The sequence below is a fragment of the Leopardus geoffroyi genome, chromosome B4 (assembly GCF_018350155.1).
Source record: "Leopardus geoffroyi isolate Oge1 chromosome B4, O.geoffroyi_Oge1_pat1.0, whole genome shotgun sequence".
Classification (NCBI taxonomy): Eukaryota; Metazoa; Chordata; class Mammalia; order Carnivora; family Felidae; genus Leopardus; species Leopardus geoffroyi.
In genome coordinates this window covers 62,188,466-62,209,969 of record NC_059341.1, presented here as the reverse complement: position 1 = coordinate 62,209,969, position 21,504 = coordinate 62,188,466, and the positions used below count along the sequence as shown (strand labels likewise).

Genomic DNA, 21,504 nt, shown 5'->3' with positions numbered 1-21,504 from the left:
AGCCTTTCTTCCTCATTTCGTTTTGTAACCGAAACCTGATGGACCATGACCAGTGAGGCTAACACTTACCTTACCGCCCACTCAACAGAAAGCTGTTTCTTACTCTTAGGGCCAGACACTTCTTAGAACCGTAAGAAATTATTCCACACATCATTTTCCAGATGTTCTTCCCTCCGCCCACCCTTAGAAGAGCTTCTAAATTTGGGTAGCACATCTCTACTAATTGAGTAGCATTCTAGTAGCTATGATATAGTGATTTAGTCACTTCAGTAGCATTTGGAAGTACAGAATTCACCTTAGAGTGTTTAGAAGTTTCGTTGATTCATTGAAGGCTGGTTACTGTTTTATGAGAGGTAACTTTCCTACCAAACCTTCATTTAGAAATACAGTAGTTAGAGGTGGCTGGGTGGCTCAGTTGGTTAAGCGTCCAACTTCAGCTCAGGTCATGATCTCAAGGTTCATGGGTTTGAGCCCTGCATGGGGCTCTGTGCTGAAGGCTCAGAGCCTGGAGCCTGCTTTGGATTCTGTCTCTCTCTCTCTCTCTGTCTCTCTCTGCCTCTCCCCTACTCAAAAATGAATAAAAACATTTAAAAAATGGAAATACAGTAATCATAGCCAGTCCTTTAAATTAGTAGTCAGACTCCACTATCTCAGAATTAGTTGATTTATTATATTACAAGTGCAATGATCTATTGCTTGATTGATTCAATTATTTATGAACTCACAATTATATACGAAGTTCACACCACAGGCTAGGCACTATGGAATGCCTTCAAGACACAATAAATGAAACAGATATGTGTTCTCCCTTACGGAGGAGAGATTATGCAACAAAAACTAAGAACACAGATTAACTAAAAATGACAATTAACACAAAATATTTGCTTCTATAAATACTCCATACGAAAGTCCAGTATGTAACATGCAGGTGGGGGAGGTACAATTTAAAGGGAATCAACTTGGGGCGCTGGGGTGGTTCAGTTAGTTAAGCGTCCGACTTTGACTCAGGTCATGATCTTGAGGTTCATGGGTTCGAGTCCTGTGTCGGGCTCTGTGCTGGAAGCTCAGAGCCTGGAGGCTGCTTTGGATTCTGTGTGTGTGTGTCTCTCTCTTTGCCCTTCCCTTGGTCATGCTCTCTCTCTCAAAAATAAGTAAACATTAAAAAAAATAAAAAAAAATAAAGGTCATCAACTTGTTGAGAATGGATGCTTCTGAGAAAAGGAAAACAGAAAACTAGAGAAGAGCAAGGGAAATTTTACCAGCACTTTTCCTTCTATTTATAGAGCAATGATTGATGCCCAAGTAGCCCCTGCATTGTGGCAGATGAGGTGTATGAAAATGTGTTTAGTTTTCAATTAAATAAAAGGAACGGTTTTAGTTTTGCCGGGCTTAAACAAATTCTGGCTGTCCCAGCTGGCAGTGCTCATATAGTTTCTGCCCACTTAATGTGATGCTGGTGGTGATGCTACAAGTAAGTGGCCCATGGACTCAGAACACGTTGGCTTTCTGCTTCTTGTTAGCAGAGTCTTTGGAGACACAGTAGAGTTGTTTGCTGGTATGTAAACAGAAGACTAGGAGCTAAATGCTTTGATCCAACTTGCCTTTTTCTCTTGGGGCTTTTTAATGTTTTCCAGGTTTTTACATATGGCTTCCCCCCCTCCCCCCTTGTTCAGGATTTAATATGCAAAGGCTATCTTTTAAATTAGGTGAACAGATAATTCTTTTGCTTTTATTGTTTTTTAAAGCATAGATAGCATTTCCTGATTCCATTCAGTTTAACTGCCGGATTAAAAAAAAAAAAAAGTCATTATAGATGCTTGACTCAGTGCAGAATAACACCAATCATAGGGACATTGTTCTGGTTTTAATTTCAGAGCAATCACTGAGCAAGGCTCCTTTGAATTGGAACATGAATCAGCATTTAGCAAAGCTGAGTTTAAACCTCTACTCCAGATTCTGAGTGACAGAGAAGTTCTAAATAGGGCACTGTTTGTTCATAGTTTTAGGTATCTGTGATTTACTTGGCTTTGTTAGACAATAGGGGCTTTGGTTCAGTTATATTTTTAACATTCCTTAAAATAAATCAAAGAGTGTTCCCATTTTGGATGTGGATTACTATGGTGGAGGAAATGAAGAATTTACAAGTGCCGAGTATCCAGGGATTATGCGCTGGGCTCTGTGCTGGATTGCCTTGATTAATATTCTTTTGGTTACACGGAATAGAAACTGGCTCTGGCTAGCTTAGGGGAAAAAAGTAAGTGGTGTTGGCATACTGCAAGAATATTTGGGTATCTCATAGAATCCAGGACTCAGGCAAGGCAGGGATCAGGGGACTTTCAACCTCAGAAGTTCTCATCTCTGGTTCTGTAGGGTAAAGTAGTTAAGTGTCTCACCAGATGACTCTGCACAGGAGGCCCAGTTGAGGTCAGATCTTCACTTGTGGATCAGTCTAGGTCAGAGAGGCTGGACCATATTGTTTAACCAGTTGTGTGTGGGTAACCACACTTGTATCTCATGGACAGTTCCCAGAGAAAGGGGAGTAATTGTGAACCGGTGGCCACACCAACATGGCCTATATATGGAGCATTTTAAAAGCTTAATTTAATTTTCACAAAAAGCCTATAAAAATCGCTATTTCTACCTCACAAAGAGAAAATGGAGACTCAAATTGGTCAGGCAACTTGTTCAACATTCCACAATCAGAATGAGGCAGAGCCAGAACTCCAACTAGGTTTACAAGGAGGGAGGGTAGTCTTCCTCTTAAAAGATTAAAATAGTGTGATGAGATTACATGGAAGAGAGAGTTTCAGATATCTTCTCATGGAGAGAATATTAAGCATCTCCAGTGTACTAGAATGAGTAAACTGCATGTTGAAAGCTTTGAGGTTGAATCCCAACTCCACTTGGTCATTCATCATGCATGACTAAGTAAATACCTCTCCACTAATAAATATGGATAGATCATGTCCTTCACAGGGCTGTTTTAACTATAGAGTATTGGTATAAGATGTGAAAATACTTGGCACAAAGAAGATACTCATTTGCAGGGGCAGAAAACTTTTCTACTAATGAACCCTCACGCATGCTATTAAAAATGCAGTCACTGTTTGATAAAGCTTTATCATTCAAAACATCTAACTGCTGTCTTCCTCTCAGCCTTTCAAAATGGTGCCTTAGTCACCTAAACACAAAGGTAGAAAATGCTACATAAAAATAATTAGCAGAATCATACAATGGGCAAAGAAAGTTTAAAAACAAAACATTTGGGTATTTTTCTTTGAGACTTTGGGCTCACATTTCAGGGAAAAACTCTTACCTTTAGTCATAGCACAGTCTTGAAGCATTTAATTCTCTTAGTGAGTACTACTGGAGATGGTCTATGTCCTTTTGATAACCAGATTAAAAGGAGAATACAGTTCTTAAAGAGGAAATCCGTAACTTGAACATCACTGAAACAGATTATCGGCTAATTCGGTTTGGAAGGATCAACGTACTCAAATAATTGATTCTTTGCGCAGATGATTACTCTTAGTTATCTTTTTTTTTTTTTTCAACGTTTATTTATTTTTGGGACAGAGAGAGACAGAGCATGAACGGGGGAGGGGCAGAGAGAGAGGGAGACACAGAATCGGAAACAGGCTCCAGGCTCTGAGCCATCAGCCCAGAGCCAGACGCGGGGCTCGAACTCACGGACCGCGAGATCGTGACCTGGCTGAAGTCGGATGCTTAACCGACTGCGCCACCCAGGCGCCCCAACTCTTAGTTATCTTTAAGGGCAGCTCTGTGGAAAAAAAAAAGCACTGTAGCAATCCAGGAGTTTCTTGTGCTTGGTGGGTATTCTGCAAATACCTGTAGGCTGATCAGTACCAATTTGTTCCAAATTACTTCAGACAACAATTAGTCTAAGCCAATAGCAAAGCTGGAACCCCAAACAGAAGAGAAAAAAAAAAAACAATCTGTGGTGGTACAGGCATGAAAGAGAGGTATAGACTAGATTTTCTTGACATTTCTACTGTCTCCGGATCTTAGTCTGAGTCTTAGTACCAGTGACCTATGCTTCATTTTCATCTAATTCACATTTAAGAGACTTGTAAAATACCTTATCATTTTAAATTTGATGACAGAGAGTCAAGTGATTTTTTTAAACTTTATCTGGAGAGAGCGAGAGAGCAAGAGAGCGCACATGCGTGCAAGAGAGGGGGAAGGGCAGAGAGACAGAGAGAGAGAGAGAGAGAGAGAGAGGGAGAGAGAGAAGAGAGAGAATCCCAAGCAGGCTCTACACTGTCAGCATAGATCCCAGTTGGGGCTGGGGTTGAAACTCACAAACCGTGACATGACCTAAGCCAAAATCAAGAGCTGGACATTTAACCACTGAGCCATCAAGGTGCCCTAAGAGTCAACTGATTTTAAATATGACTATAACATTGTGTTATTGGCTTGTTCCTGAATTAAAAGCCCTCCTCCTTGATTTACTATGTTGCTGTTTGCTTTAATTTCTCATTTAAATTTATAAGAGAAAACTAAGTAGTTATCAACACTTAAAAACGACTGTTGGCAAATTTTATTTCAAATGTTTAGGTGGAGGTATAAAAACGTCATCATCCATAAGTATAGAAGTTTAAGAAAATTTTTTTAAAAGAATCAATTTTTGAAAGATTAAAAAAGGAAAAATAATAACCAAGTAAGCTTTTGGAGTTCTTTTTATTAGATTGAGAAATCCCAGAAAAGTACAAAGCCCATGGAAATAGAAGCATTTCAGAAAACAAGACAAAATGTTTGCATACATTTTAATGACAGCATTTTAATTCTGATGTTAAAAAGACTCATGATTTTGCATTAAAGTACACTGCTCATAATTTAAATACATTCTGAAGTAATGGGAAAGGATTTCATATCTTTTATATTGAATCTGAATTCCTATAAATGGCTAAGTTATATTATCTTTCTAGAGATTAAGTTCATGATAGGATTAATAAGAAAAATGATTTTATTGATTTATAGTGATTCCGAAGAACAGAAACAGGAAATAAGCATATATCACACACATACCCCTTTAAGTGGTACATCAGATCAAAGCTGAATTAATATAATAATGTTCAGTATTTTTAATCACTACCAATGAAAATACATAGATCCCTCTATAGAAAAGGGGTTTGGTAATATCAGAACGACTCTGTCACGTCAGTGTTTTATATCCCAGTTACACAGATAAATTAGTGATGTGGAGATCCATGCTGTTTATCCGCAAAATCAAATAAATGTATGGCTACATTCCAGAATCTTATCAGGAGCCACTGTGAAGCAATAAGTAAAGGTATTTACTACTTTCACCAAATACTATGTAATAGGCCACCAGAGAATATGAAGTTTAATTAACTTTTGGTAATGTGGCAATTTTCAATGGTTTTTGGGTCACATTTTATTTTCTGTTGCTGCTGCTGTTCCTACTACTATGAAAATAACAGTAAATGTAAAGGAGAAAACAAGAGAAAATAAATTAGATCTTGTGATAGTTCTTCTAAATATTGGTTTAGTTTACCCTTGAAGTGGAAATCAATTCTCCAAGGTTTGGAAAGAAAACAAAAGCATCTTTAGAATTCACAGCATGTATTTTAGAGGTCTAATGATTTATCCATTGCCAGTGTGGGTTTGCTTGTCATGTTCTCTTTATTCAATGTCAACTGGTTCTGTAGCTATTAAAGCACTTAACTGTTTCTGAGCACAAGAGAGGAACAGTTCCAAACTGGACAGGCTTCTTTGGCGGATGACTTGATCAAGCTGTTGATTTTTTTTAAAAGAGGGAGAGAAAAAGAGAAAAAAAAAATACACTTAGTTGAGGGGTAAGGAATATTATGCCACTGAAGCCCACTAGATGAGGGCTTAAGATGATTTAGAAAACCAAATAGTGCTTTAAACTCAGAGACAATGTAGTCACTAATTCTGGCCTATATTATCTAAAGTGAGGTGATAATCATTATAATTTTAAAATTGGTATTAGTATTCAGTTACTAGAGAAATAGCATACATTTGATCAGCACACACACACACACACACACACACACACACGTGTGTGTGTGTGCACCCCACACACAAAGAGGAATATTATTCAGCCATGACCATGAAAAAGAATGAAATCTTGCCATTCTCAATCACATAGATGGAGTCAGGAAGTATAACATTAAGTGAAATAAGTCAGAGAAACACAAATACCGTATGATTTCATGCATACGTGGAATTTAAGAAACAAAACAAATGAGTGAAGGGAAAAAAACGAGAGAAAGACAAACCAAGAAAGAGACTCTTAACAATAGAAAACAAACTGATGGCAACCAGAGAGGAGGCAGATTGGCGGATGGGTGAAATAGGTGATGGTGATTAAAGAGTATACTTATGATAAGCACTGAGTAATGTATAGCATTGGTGAATCACTATATTGTATACCTGAAACATAACACTGTATATTAACTATACTGGAATTGAAATTAAAAACTTAAATGAAAAATAAATTTGCCCCTGGTATAAAAATAACCAATGACAACACATTGCCTATAGGTTAGAAAACAATGAAGGAATTCACAAAGTTAAGTAAATTCCATTTCACAAAATATACCTTTCATACTTATGTGAAATTTGACATAATCTTCTGACAAGCTTTCCCCAACATAAAAGAAAAAAATCCAACCAAGAATTCTGTTAAATTCCACTTCTACAATCTGCTGACATTCAAAATGACTGAAAAACTGGAAGATTAAAACTTTGAAATACCCTAAAAATTAGTTAATAAAAATGCATTGTATTTAGCAAAATGCTCATGTAAACAAATTGAACACTACTAAGAGTCCCTTCAATTCTAACAGTTTTACATTAATGTACATACAGAAATAGGATTTCTCCTCATCCTTTTTCCTGTTTTTATTTTCCCCTTCTTCTCCCAGATGATATACCTTTAGGTGAATATATGCCTCTGCTTATACATGTCTATTCAACAAGACAGCTCATCATGACAATAGAAACCCCCAGTGAGCAGAGACCTTGTGTGTCTTGCTGACTATTGTACCCCAGCAACTAGAAGAGGGTCTGGCACATGTTAGACCCTCAGTAAATATTTACTGAGATTGAATGAATCAGTAAACAGTTACTTAAACAGAGCAAGGCAGTCTACCAGGAAATGACAGATACATGTTTAATTCTAAAAGTGAAAACATGTTCGACCTAATCTAAAAAATATGTAGGAGATCAAGGTGAGTTTTTGAAAGTTTTATTTTAATATATATAAAACAAATTGAAATATAAATACTTGTAGTTTTAAAAAATTTGCACTTGGTCCATATTTAAATAGTACAGCAGAGTGTACTAATAACTAACTCCGGTCCATTCCCAGTTTCTATCCATTTTGGGATGTTTTCAAGCATTTAAAGATAGGTTTTTAAAATATTTGATCCAGATCTTAATAATTTTTAACTATGGGAGAGTGCATACAATCACTTTATTTCAACTGCTTTAGTGGAAATTTTATTACTGAAATTTTCCCAATCTCATTTAAGACATTACTTGACTGCGTTCCATGATCTATGTAGCCACTCTCCTCACTGACAGACATGTCAATTTACTCCAGTTTTGTCTTGTTTTTGAAGCACCAAGGACATTAACAACCTGAGTGCACTCCTTTCAAAAGATCTTTGATGCTGTCTCTTGGTCATATTCTAACAGGTGAAATTTCTACATCATAATATTTGCATATTAAAAAAATTTTTTTTTAACGTTTATTTTTATTTTTGAGACAGAGAGAGACAGAGCATGAACAGGGGAGGGGCAGAGAGAGAGGGAGACACAGAATTGGAAGCAGGCCCCAGGCTCTGAGCCATCAGGCCCCAGAGCCCGACGCGGGGCTCCAACTCACAGACGGCGAGATCGTGACCTGAGCTGAAGTTGGACGCTTAACCGACTGAGCCACCCAGGCGCCCCTATATTTGCATATTTTAAATTGTGATAGATAATACCAAATTGCTTTATAGAGTGAGGATACTAATATATTAGTCCAATCTGCAGTGTATGAGAGGATCACCCCTGTTTTCTTCTCTTAAATCGTTGCATACTTTTCCATTGTGTATTTATAATTTTATATGTACTTATATAAAAATGGATATTTTATTATTTATTTAAAATTTACTTAAAAATTATTTAAAACTTATGCATGAGCCAAAGCATATGTCATCTGCAGTGTTATTTCTACCTTGAATCAGGTTTCCATATATGCAAGAGTCTGTCTTTAGGCTCCTTATTCTGTTCCAATAGACAATTTACCTGTCCCTACACAAATATAATGCTATCTTAATTACAACTTTATAATAAACCTGAATATATTGCATGTTAAGAAACATATTACTAACTATACCATCAAATATTTCAGAAGAATATAAATTAGTGAATATTTGTAATAAAATTGAATTTAAAATGGAAGTGGTCAGACTGGAGATAGTCTGATGTCCTTTTTTTCATATAGCACAAAGCCAAGCACAATTTTAAAGTGTATTATTTTGAGTTACATCAATAGGCAATAATATATTTCTTTTTAAGGCAAGGAAATTATGCAATCACAAATGAGGATGGTTGTATCTGGAGTTGTATGTAGAGCATAGTGTCAGGCTGGGCGAGACACATGGGTTCATTTTGGAGGTGGCTTCATGGGTGTTTCCTTTACAATTAAGTTTCATAACTCATGTTCATATATCATAAGTGTTAGCTTTAATAGTTCAGCCTTCTAGAAGCTCCTAGAATAATCAGGAGTTCCATTAAAATGAAATTTAACTGAATATATTAGAATTTCTGAATATGAGATGGAGGAAAAACTTTTCTGCTTTAGAAGGCCTATCACACAAGCTCACATAACACGCAACCTGTGACTGTTGCTAAGTAACAATAATCATCTCTACTTATCCATTCAGAATGAATACATATTCTGTAAAAATTTTAAAAGCATAATATATATATGAAGGTTTGATAAAATGTTTACTTAAACATATCAAGCACTTCTCTTCTTTTGCTTATGGAATTAGTGGATTATATGATGATGGCCATACTGGTTTTGGGGTTAGACAGCTCCAAAGTTCATTTTGCATCTTTCACTAAGCCTCTCCAGGACTTTCTGAAGGCAGGGATCCATTAAATCAACAGGAACTCAACACTTCAAGGAGCAATAAGGTGACACTGATCCCCTCGATAAATTGGGCCATCACAGAGCTGAACTTCTAATTTGGTGGTGCTTCCTGGGCATGATACATAACATCATATCTGTGAGGAGGAACACTTAAGATCTTTCTCTTATGAAGACAGTGAATTCTTGTCTCTGAAACGAGTATATCAAGCTGATGTTCATGGCAAATTCCTGAATTTCAACAGCTTCTGTTTTATTAGGCATTACCTTATTATCCTTTATTGAGGCAAGAAGATTTCTGCAAAATATTCAACTCTTTTTGCCCCTTGAAGATTGGGAGTTAGTCCTGTATTTGTGACTTTCATTTCAAAGTGAATCAAAGATTTGTATTCTATGACTTTGTGCTGACAGTATATTATGTCCAGAGTAGTGGTGGCAAACATTTCTGGATATGGGGTTTACAATCTCTTAATAACACTGTAGCTCTAACTGCTTTGTTTTCCCTTCATTTTCTGTTGCTTCAGCCTTTATTCAGCTCTTTCAGATACCTGGAAATAACCTGGAAATTCTGAGGTCTCAGAAATAGACACCTGTGCTTTATAAATATTTTTCCCCCTCTTTGCATCTCTTGAGTTTGCATACTGCTGAAAACCATTTCAAAGCATACTACTTGCCAGAAGTTAATATTAATAAGATTAGGAGGGGAAAAAAAGAACACATGAATTCCTGGTAATTCCCTGCATTAGATTAACCTTTCCATTAGTATTTCATGCTATGGCAAAGAAAAAGAAAAACATGTCTAGACATAAGCTTTCGTTCCAAAATACAATAGAATGGATGGTGAACATACCTTGGTCTAAAAAGCACAATTCAAAGTCAATTACAAACAAGTATGGCTTTTTTTTTTTTTTTCTGGAGCAAGGAGGGGCGGAGAGAGAGAGAGAGAGAGAGAGAGAGAGAGAGAGAAAGAATACCAAGCAGGCTCCACACTCAGCACAAAGCCTGATGCAGGGCTTGATCTCACAACCATGAGATCATGACCTGAGCTGAAATCAAGAGTCAGACGCTTAACCAACTGAGCCACTCAGGCACCCCTATGTAGGTTATTTTAATAGTACTGTTAAGAGCACTGTTTACATCCCAGAAAATCTAATACATTGTTTTTGAATATATATATTATATGTCTTATATATATGATATATATAATACACTTAGTACTAATTTCAATATCTTTTGGGCCTCTACCAGCAACATATACCAAGACATGTGAAAATACTAGGTTTACCTTTATCAATGTTACTTTTTTAACCTGCCCTCCACCATATTTTAAACTATGCTTACAAAGTGATCTAATTTTTTAATAAAGCTAGAATGGGTATCTGGCAAATTCACTGATGGAAGGTGATTCATAAACAAATGTTATCAGTTTAGTAATAGTACATGTTATGGATTCAGTTTTCACATTCACTAACAAACTCTTTCATGAGCACTGAAGAAAGGTCAAGTATGATGATCTGGAACTGTGATTACTCAGGCAGATTTTCCAGTTAGGGTAAGAAAGACTGTTTACCTTCTAATAAGAAATGAAATAGTTCTTTAGTCACTTATTTGTTATGATGCCGACCCTTTAATGGTGTTATCTGGATATGAACATCCCTCTTTTTCTGACTTTATTATACACCTCCCGTCACAACAGGCCCTCAAGTTGTTTCATTTACATGTTTGAGATTGAGGTAATCAATTAATCAGCTAGTCAATCAGTTGATCAATAAAAAAGTCAGAATCGCCTACTCTTTGTACATGATTGCTCTGAGGCCTGGGCACTAAAAGTATAAAATAATGTCCTTGTCCTTAAGAAGTTTATAATCTTTTAGGAGAGACACACACACACACAGTAATTTAAGAACAATTAGATGCTGATGTGTAAAGATGGAGTCTAACGGAAGATGACAGACAGGGAGGGATCATGGCAGGAGGGCTGCAGTGAAAACTTCACGGAGGTGGGACTTGAACAGGTGCTCAGAGTATCAAGAGCATTTCCTTAGATAAAGAGGAGAAGATGTGTTAGAAATTTGAGGAAAGCAGGTTAGGAGAACAAAGATAGACTACTGAGAGACACTGAAGAAGGAGGCTTGACTGTAGTGGAGAAAGTCTGCTTAGGACTATTCATACACTCTTTCATTTGCTCATTTATTTAATATTTCTTTGTCACCTACGATGTGCATTATAGGCACTGGAAATACAGTGATGAATCAGACAATACTCAGTTTTATCATAATTTATACTGTAGTTTGAGGAGACAAACTAATACTTTTCAGGTGGAGATCAATAGTATAAACAATAACAAAGTAGTACTTGACAAAGACCAAGGTGAGAGCTTTTGGTAATGAAGAGAACTGAAAGAAGAAAGGGAAGAAAGGCACCATGCAAATGCATCCGGAAAGAAAATTTTACGGCAGATGTAACTGCAAGAGTGAAGTCTGAAAGGCAGGTCTGGATTTGGTTTGACTAAGGATGGGCAACACATATAGTAAAACTGGAGCAAAATGAGCAATGGGGAGAAGGAGGGAGGATCAGAGAAACAAGACAGTGGCCAGAGCATGTAGGACACTCTAGGTGGTAGGAGGGCATTGGAGAGTGTTGAGCAGGAGTATGACCACACTCTAGGTTTGAAAAAGACCACATTTTGGGGCACCTGGGTGGCTCAGTCGGTTGAGTGTCCGACTTCAGCTCAGGTCACGATCTCACGGTCCGTGGGTTCGAGCCCGCGTTGGGCTCTGGGCTGATGGCTCGGAGCCTGGAGCCTGCTTCCGATTCTGTGTCTCCCTCTCTCTCTGCCCCTCCCCCGTTCATGCTCTGTCTCTCTCTGTCTCAAAAATAAATTAAAAACGTTAAAAAAAAATAAAAAAAAATAAAAAGAAAAAGACCACATTTTGTTACTGGAGATGACAGACTGTAGTGGGGCAAGAGCGGAAGAGGAAGACCCAGTTCTGAGACTTTTGGTGTGGGCAAGATATAACGTTACTCAGACCACTTCCAGTGGAAGCTTAACGGTAGGTCAGTTTTGGAACATATATGAGATAGAACCAACTTGAGTTGCTGATGGATTAGAAGTGTGGATGAATGGAGAAGAGAAATAAAAGGTGATTCTCAGAATGGTATTGCCATTTACTGATGATGGACTGCAGCTGGAGTGAGGAAAACTAGAATTTTGTTTTAGACGGGGTTGGTTTGTCTAATCCTATCAGATAAGTCAGATATTGGATAGAAGAGTGTAATTCAGGAGGGAGATCAGGGCAAGAGATACAAATTTGGAAATCATCTTTATATGAATGTCAACTTATTTGGAAAAAGGGTCTTTGCAGATATAATTAAGATGCAAGATGGAGTCATACCAGATTAGGATGGCCTCTAACCCAATCACTGCTGTCCTACTCAAGAGACAGGGAAACACAGAAACAGACACAGGGAAGAACACCATGTGCAAATGGAGGCAGAGACTGGGGTGATGTGGCTGTAGACCAAGGAATGCATCAGATTGCCAGCAACAGCAGGAGCTAGGATCTTGCCCTGGAGCCTTCAGAGATGGCACGGCCATGCCAACACCTTCATTTCAGACTTCTAGCTTCTAAGGCTAAACTGTCAAAGAATAAATGCCTGTTGTTTTAAGCCATCCAGTTTGTGGTCCTTTGTTATAGCAGCCCAAGGAAACTACTAACAATGATTTTTCAAAGTTGTTGAGGTCCTTACAAACTAGAGTAGTGTTTCCCACAATGTGTAAAATATCATTTCTATGTAGTACATGTTCTATTTTTGTTTTAGGGTTTTTTAGTCAGGTAAGCTTGGGAAATGAATTAAAAAGGTTTCTTTTCTTTAGAACTCCTCAGAGCTTTTGTGCTCATAAACATTTGAAATGCCAAAATGGCTATAGTATGGTAACATTTCTCCAACTTTTTTAAACTTTGGAATTGTGTGTGTGTGTGTGTGTGTGTGTGTGTGCACGTGCATAAAGCATAACTGGAAAAATGCTCCACAAATTGATTTTTCTTCAGAACTCCTGTAGACTCAAAACAAACTGCAAATATAGGAAGAAGACTACACTGATCGAGTTTCCTCTTATAAGTAAGCATGGAATTTTAGCGAGAAGATATTTTGAAATTTCATAGTCTAAACTGATGCTCTAGGTGGTTAAGAGACCAGTTTCACAAACTTGTATGTCTTCCTACACTTAAAAAATATGCTTCTTTAAAATATAGTTAAATGTATTACAACCTGAGTTTATCTTTGCTTAAAAAAACTCTACTATGTATCAAGTACATTCTAGGCCCTCCCTAAGTATTTAACAATGGGTAGGTAAGAGTCATTCCTAGAAGGTGCAGAGAACTATTTTGGGTGTGGTGACATCACCACTCTTAGCCTCAATGTAGACATGAAGGAAGTAGACTGCAGATCGATTTTAAAACTTAATATGCAAACATAACTGTAGTGGTTTGGTATGTTTTATGAAACCATCATAATAAGGGCTGACAGACTTGAAGAAGATCAATTTATTCTTGAGTGGTGATTACTTTTATTGTATGACATTTAAATATTTTTGCTCTAAAGACCATCTTTACTTTTCTCTTGTGTCTTCAAATTCTGCTTCTCATCATTTCAGCCTAAGAAACTTTAGACTTTTGTGTAACATTACTAGTTGCATTAATGGAGATTCTATGCTATCTGTTTTATTACTGGTATATTAACCATAAAGAGTTTCTCTTTTAAAATAGTCTTTTCTTGACATTTTCAGATAAGAAAATTTGATTGCAAGAGGGATATATTGTATATAAAGCTTGAGTTTAGACATGAAGTCCCCTCTCTGGGAATATAACTATGTCATTATTGTAAATCATGTTGAAAGGGACTCTGAACCAACTTTAGGATAATAATGTTACATAAAATACATGTTTAGAATAACTCTGACTCTAAAAGGTTCAATGTAGTCAGGGCAGTGGTCTGAACTAAGGCAGTGCCAACTGCCTCAACCATGAACTTCAGAAAATGGAGGCCTAATCTCTTTACCAGAACATTTACAGGTCATCATTCATGTCCCAGGAAGACTTTCAATCCAGAGTTCTCATCTCCTTTTCTCTTTGAGGATACTTTTCAACTTTAAAGTATATTTCAAGTCTGACTATTTATACAGTTAAAAAATGTCAACATATAAAGAAATTGTGTAAGTTTCTACCATGCACAAGATGAATTACAGATGCTCTTTTAGAGTAAATGAAAAACGGGTATAAAGAGTCTTAAACCTTATTGGCCACAACTGAAGAACTGTTTTTTTGCTTTCTTTTGTTTTAAGATGTCTTAGGGCAAGTAAATTCTCTGTTTTTGAATCATCTAAAGTAAGTTCTACATATTTGGGCAGTCCTGTCTTTTCATCTCAAACTACCATAGAATCCACTGGGCTATGGGAATATTAATTTTTGCTCCTTGCAAAATCATCTGGACAGAATAAGTCAATATGCATTCCAGATTCTGACGTGCAGGCAAACCACGTTGGAATACAACCTTATTCGATCTTGAAACAAACAGCTGGCCAGAAAAGGATGTACTGTAGTAGTGAGTAAAGATTTTACTATTACTTGCCTGATAGTAGCCACTAGACTTTATGATATGAACTTCCCCATGCGAAGTTGAATGAATTTGAAAAAAAGCGCGGGGTTGGTGGGGGGAGGTTCTGGTAACAACTGCTTTAGTCCCAATTCTGACAATTTCCAAAGAAAATATAAAAATTTCCAAAACAACTTAAAAAAAGAAAGACATAGATTTAGGGAAATTTTAGAAAAAGGAAAGGTAAACAAAATTGTAGTAGTAGTATACAGAAATTCTATCTTAGGGCTCTAAGCCATAAGGTTATATTTACCCATTAATAAGTTCCATATCCTACTTTTTAGAGTTCAATGGCAAGTTATGAGTTTATCTCAAATATAAGATGGATTGATTCTGGCAAGGCAGAAGACTGATTTTAATATGACATTCCACATAAAGTTTTTAATGTAATTTGTTACATGCTCCCAAACGATGAAACAACCTTTTCCCACATCATTTTTTCAAGGTCTTGGTTACTGCAAATACTGCAATCTGTAGGATGGCCTTTTGTAAATTAAATAAACATAAAGATCTAAATAGATACTGTTATGTAACAAAATATTCAAGTAACAAACACAAACTCTCGTATTTTTGTCAATTCATCTTTAAAAGATTTTAGCAATTATTTTGTGTCAATCTAAGGAACATCTGCCAATTACTATCTATCTCCTCTTTTGTTTTGACCTTCAGCAACTCAAATTTCATCTTATTTTGAAGTAGAAGAAAGAATTACATGACCTCCTGGGTCCTGTCTTCCCATGCTATCTTATAATCTCGGATGACTGATAAATTTTGTCTTATATGTTTTAATCTACAAAAACAGGTAAGTGGCTGTCCACAAGGCTTGTTCATGAGCTCTGTGCACACATATACTGAAAATGATTTACAGTGCATGATCAATAATCCCATAATGTTGAAATAAGTCTCGTCTTGTTTTGAGAATAGTGTTACTAATTCTTGATTGGTAGTGCTTGCTACCTGCCAGGCAGAGATGAACATCTTTATGTGTTGTATTAGTTGCCTGTCATTGTGTAACAAATCACCCTAAACCTAGTGGTTTAAAACAGAAAATATTTATCATCTCACAGTTTGTAGGTAAGGGATCTGGGTGCCGCTTAACTGAATGCCTCTGGCTCCTGGTCTCTACTGAGGGGTTGCCATCAAGTAAGTTCTCAGCTTGGCTACAGTCAATTCAAAGTTCATCTGGGCAAGAATCTGCTTCCAAGGTCTCTCGTGGCTGTTGGCAGGCCTCAAAATATCCATTTCTAACAAAGCTCATGTGAGCCCTCCACAAGGCTGTGTAATAATATGGGCAGCTGACTTCCTAAAGCAAGCAATCCAAGAGAAAATGAGAGGGATCAAAAGCACACCAAGAGAGTGAGAGAGCACCCAAGACAAAAGCCACAATCTTTTCATAACCCGATTTCATTCAGTCTAGCCCAGGCTCAGGGCAGGGAGATTGCATTAAGTGCAGGGCACCATTGGGAAACATAAACTATGTATTTTCTCATTTTTATTCTTTTGAAACTCTATGAATGAGGCTGCTGAGGCTTAGAGACTGATAACTTGGCCAAGTGGCAGGGCCAAAACTCAAATCCAGGGGAGCATGACACGAAACCTATTGTCTAAACCGCAATACTACACTGCCTGCTCAGATAAGAACTGCAGTTATGATTGGGGTCCTTGCCATAATACCTGTTTTGCTAGAAATATGTAGGAGATTCTTGGACTGCATACACTTGTGCAAAAACCTGTCAAGATGCCAAAAGCCCTACAGATAGTCATTAAAACATGTGATGATCTTCTCTTCCTAAATAGGTTCAGGAAGGTTTCTGTTATATCAATACACAAATAGTTCCCTGAAAATGCAACAGCAGTATTTAAAGAAAAACTGGCATATTAAATATTTCATATAAGAAATCACTGTCTGGGCGCCTGGGGGGCTCAGTCGTGCGAGCCCTGCGTTGGGCTCTGTGCTGACAGCTCAGAGCCTGGAGCCTGCTTCAGATTCTGTGTCTCCCTCTCTCTCTGCCCCTCCCCTACTCACGCCCTGTCTCTCTCTTTCAAAGATGAATAAATGTTAAAAAAAAAAAAAAGAAATCACTGCCTTAAAGAACTTATAAACCTCAGCGGCTGTATATAAAAACAACAGACTACTTACTTCCTGCTAGGTCCATAACAAAAGAAAAGGCAACCATTTGTAAAAGCAATATATGGTATGGATCTCACCCTTGTGGTACTTTTGAGACTTAAACAGTCTTCACTTGCTTACCTTCATATTTCCATTACTACTGATATAACTGGCTAAGTATACAGTGTGAGATGCTCCACAGCTGTCATGCACATCTGATTCCCATTAGGAACTCCTCAGCATTCAAAACTGAACCAATGGAACAAAGCATCGTTTAACCAAATGGAAGTTAGTGTGAATAGACTTTTTTCTCTCATTTAAAATATAGAGTACCGCTCCTCCTCTTCATTCAGGATTTTATGGTGTGCACTTGATCAGTGAAGCCTTAAGGAAAAAATACCATCTGTCTGGCACATTTTAAAACAGATTTATCCTACTGAGGAAACCAAGTGGGCAAACACCCAGTCAGTCCTTTTAAAATCCCTTGCTGCCTCCCAGCTGGAACAAGGAATGTAAGAAAACCCTAACCTTCCTCCTTCTTGTAAACAAGTAAAGGAAGTTTGCTTTCAATTAAGAAAGCTAAACTTGGATATTGCTGCCTAAAAATGGCAATAGCACCTGCTCAAATAGAAGATGCTGAAAAATAATTAACGCTAAACACCCACCAAACAGAAGGTATCAGAAGTCAGGAAATATGGCACAGTGTGTAAGTTCTCTCTCCAAGATTCCATTTTCCTTGTTCTTACCAATAAAATTTTAGTTTAGTTCTAGGACCAATAGGAATATCCTTAAGCCATCACTCCCAAGACTCCCTCCCAGCCAGCGGTGGTTCAAGAAATGGGAGTGTAAGTTACTGGGTAGGACCTCCAGGGGATTTCCTTAAAAATGGGACAGACTCCTATCCCAAATTCTTTTTCCTTTAATGTTTTCATTTTTCCTTTCTCCTCCATCACAAATGTGTTTACTGGAGCTCCAGCTATTATTCTGTAGCCTTAACAATGTAAGCCAGTGCTAAAGATAGAAAAAGTACAAAGACAGAAGGATCCTGAATCATTTATGATATTTAAAGGCTCTGTACCAGCTTTAAACTGCTTACCTCTGGACTTACTGATGCTGTTATTTCTAGTTTCTTTTGTTAGGAGACAGATATAGATCCCAGTGACAAAGGTATCAACTTTACACTGTGCATGTCTACCATCACATCAGAAACAAAAATTTACTTTTTAGAGTATAAGCTCAAGAATTCGAGCATAAGCTCAAAATGTTAAGTGAATGAGATGAAAATTTCCAGCAATTTAGCCATTTTTAATTTGGGGACTGAAAAACAACCAATGGAATATAATCTCCTGTAATAGCTTAAGAGTATGTGAATGGTAAAAAATAAAAATAAAAATGGTAAAAAATAAAAATAATGCAATAAAAATTCCAGCAAGTTATTTTATGGGTATCAATAAACTGATTGTACAATTTATATGGAGAAATAAAAGACTCAGAATAGCCAACTCGATATTGAAGAGAAAGAAAAGAGTTGGGGGACCAATACTACCAGGCTTCAAGACTTATTATAAAGTGACAGTAATCAAGGTAGCGCAGTACTGGTGAAAGAACAGATTGAAGAAAGATCAGTTGAACAGAAGAGAGTCTAGAAATAGACCCCCATAAATATAGCTGGACTGATATTTGACAAAGGAGCAAAGAGAGTACAATTGAGGAAAAACAGTCTTTTCAACAAATGGTACTAAAACACCTAGATAGCCACAGGACAAAAAAAATGAATCTAGACACACACCTTACCCTTTCACAAAAATTAACTCAAAATTAATTGTAGACCTGAAGGTACAGTGCAAAACTATAAAATCCCTGAAAGATAACAGAAGAGAAAACCTAGATAACCTTGGGTATGGTGATGTCTTTTTAGATACAATATAAAAGGCACAATCCATGAAAGAAATAATTAATAAGCTCAGATTCATTAAAAATTTCTGCCCTGTAAAAGACAGTATCAAGATGGTAAGATGACAAGACACAGAGGAGGAGAAAATATTTGAAAAGACACATCTGTTAAAGTCTGGAATCCAAAATATACAAAGAATTATTAAAATTCAACAATAAGAAACCTAATTTAAAAATGGACCAAAGAACTTAACACCTCTCCAGAGAAGATATACAAATGGGAAATAAGTTATGAAAAGATCTACATCAGAGAAATGTATATTAACATGAGATAACACTAAACATTTATTAGAATGGCCAAAATCTAGAACAATGACATCACCAAACGCTGATGAAAATGTGGAGCAACAAGAACTCTCATTCACTGCTGGTGAGAATGCAAAATGGTACAGCCACTTTGGAAGACAATTTGGTGGTTTCTTACAAAATTAAACATACTCTTACCATATGTTCCAGCAATCTCATTCCTTGGCATTTACCCAAATACCAAGGAGTTGGAAGGAGCTGAAAACTTATGTCCACACAAAAAATTGCACATGGATGTTTGTAGCAGTTTTATTCATAACTGCCCAAACTTGGAAGCAAACTAGATGTTCTTCAGTAGGTAAATGGATAAATAAGCTGTAGCACATCCAAATGATGACATATTATTCAGCACAAACAATAAATCGGCTATCAAACCATGACAAGACTTGCAGGGAACTTAAGTGCATATTGGTAAGTGAAAGAAGTCAAACTTACTTACAGTACACAGTACTGTATAATGGGAAAGGCAAAACTTCTGGAAAAGGCAAAACTGTGGAGACAGCAAAAACTTAAGTGGTTGCCAGGGGTGGGGTAGGAGGTGATGAATAAGCAAAGCACAGAGGTTTTTTAGAGCAATGGAAATATTCTGTATAATGATAGATACATTATTCATTTGTCCAAACCCACAGAATATACAACACAAAGAGTGAACCTTAGTGTAAAGTATGCATTTTGGCGATTATGATGGGTCAATATAGGTTCATTGAGTGTTAACAAATGCACTGTTCTGGTGGGGGAATGTTGATAATGGGGGAGACTATGCATGTGTAGGATGAGAGGGTATATGGGAAACCTTTGTATCTTCCTCTCAATTTTTTTGTAAACTTAAAAATACTCTAAAAAGTTAAGTGTTTTTAAGAAAGTTATATGGTGGTCTCATTTTATAGCATGTCTTCAAAGAAAACACTGAAGTACATTTCTTAAATTTATGGTGAGTGTATGCAGAAATACAAACTTCATTTTTTAAAAGAAGTAGTCTTTTAATGATGGGAGAGCTTTACATAAAAATAAAGGAAGTGTCTAGCCTTGCCTGAATCGTTGGCTGAGAAACTGGGAAAAGTTAGGGATGATATTTAGAGAGAAAGACCACCACATCAACAAAGATCTTAGATATCTCTGCAGAAGTAGTCTTCCTCTTGTAAACTTAAACCTGGGATTGCCAAATTCCATTGGTTCATGGATTAGGGTAAAAATTATCAATCTAGTAATAATTTTTTTTTAATTTTTTTTTCAACGTTTTTATTTATTTTTGGGACAGAGAGAGACAAAGCATGAACGGGGGAGGGGCAGAGAGAGAGGGAGACACAGAATTGGAAACAGGCTCCAGGCTCCGAGCCATCAGCCCAGAGCCTGATGCGGGGCTCGAACTCACTGACCGCGAGATCGTGACCTGGCTGAAGTCGGACGCTTAACCGACTGCGCCACCCAGGCGCCCTCTAGTAATAATTTTTAAAGGATACTTGAACCATAGTTAAGAAAAGACATATTTGAGTGAAGGACAGCAGAAGGACTGAGACCTTTGGGAGTGTAGTGGCTAACGATCTACATGTATCCTGTAGACAGGAAACAAAATCACAACTGCTCTATTTGAGGCACAATGTGGAACAATCATCAAAAAGTGAGATAAAGTTCCAGAAAGCAAAGAAAGCTGACTGGAGTTTTTCCTTCTCTTGGGGGACTTCATCTCATTATTTGATGATCATTCCACACAGCTTCCTTGTACTGAAAAAGCTAATGACCCGCAATGGTCAGTCACTGGTATAAAACTGTTCACAAAAAGTGGTGCAAACTATTGATATTAGGACTCAACATTCCTTCCTTAATTTCATCAGGTTAGTTTAATACAGTTGACTCTTGAACAACATAGGTTTGATTTATGTAGGTCCACTTATATGTGGATTTTTTATAGTACAGTACTGCAAATGTGTTTTCTCCTCATGATTTTCTATTTTTTTAAGTTTATTTCTTTAATTTTATTTTTTAAATCATTTTTTAAAAGTTCATTTATTTTGAGAGACAGAACATGAGCAGGGGAGGGATAAAGAGAGGGTGAGAAAGAGAGAGAGAGAGAGAGAGAGAGAGAGAGAGAGAATGAATCCCAAGAGGCTCTGCAGGGTTAGTGCAGAGCCTGACATGGGGCTAGAACTCACAAAACTGTGAGATCATGAATGACCTGAGCCAAAGTCAAAAGTTGGACGTTTAACCGACTGAGCCACCCAGGCGCCCCTATTTAAAGTAATCTCTCCACCCAACATGGGGCTCAAACTCACGACCTTGAGATCATGAATTGAATGTTTTTCCAGCTGAGCCAGCCAAGCACCCCCTT

General features: G+C 37.1%; 1 protein-coding gene across 25 annotated transcripts in view; it reads right to left on the bottom strand.

Annotated features, from left to right (window-relative positions):
- The window catches only part of CCDC91 (coiled-coil domain containing 91), a 387,168-nt gene that overhangs the window by 30,502 nt on the left and 335,162 nt on the right, over positions 1 to 21,504 (bottom strand). For 22 of the 25 annotated variants that reach the window (XM_045465034.1, XM_045465047.1, XM_045465048.1 and 19 more), the window contains one exon: positions 4,683 to 5,778. The exons of the other annotated variants lie outside the window; for them this stretch is intronic. In XM_045465034.1, coding sequence (XP_045320990.1) covers positions 5,668 to 5,778 — 111 coding nt within the window. In that variant the 3' untranslated portion in view covers positions 4,683 to 5,667. Of the gene's footprint in view, positions 1 to 4,682; positions 5,779 to 21,504 lie in introns of those variants that run through there. 25 annotated transcript variants of the gene reach the window in all.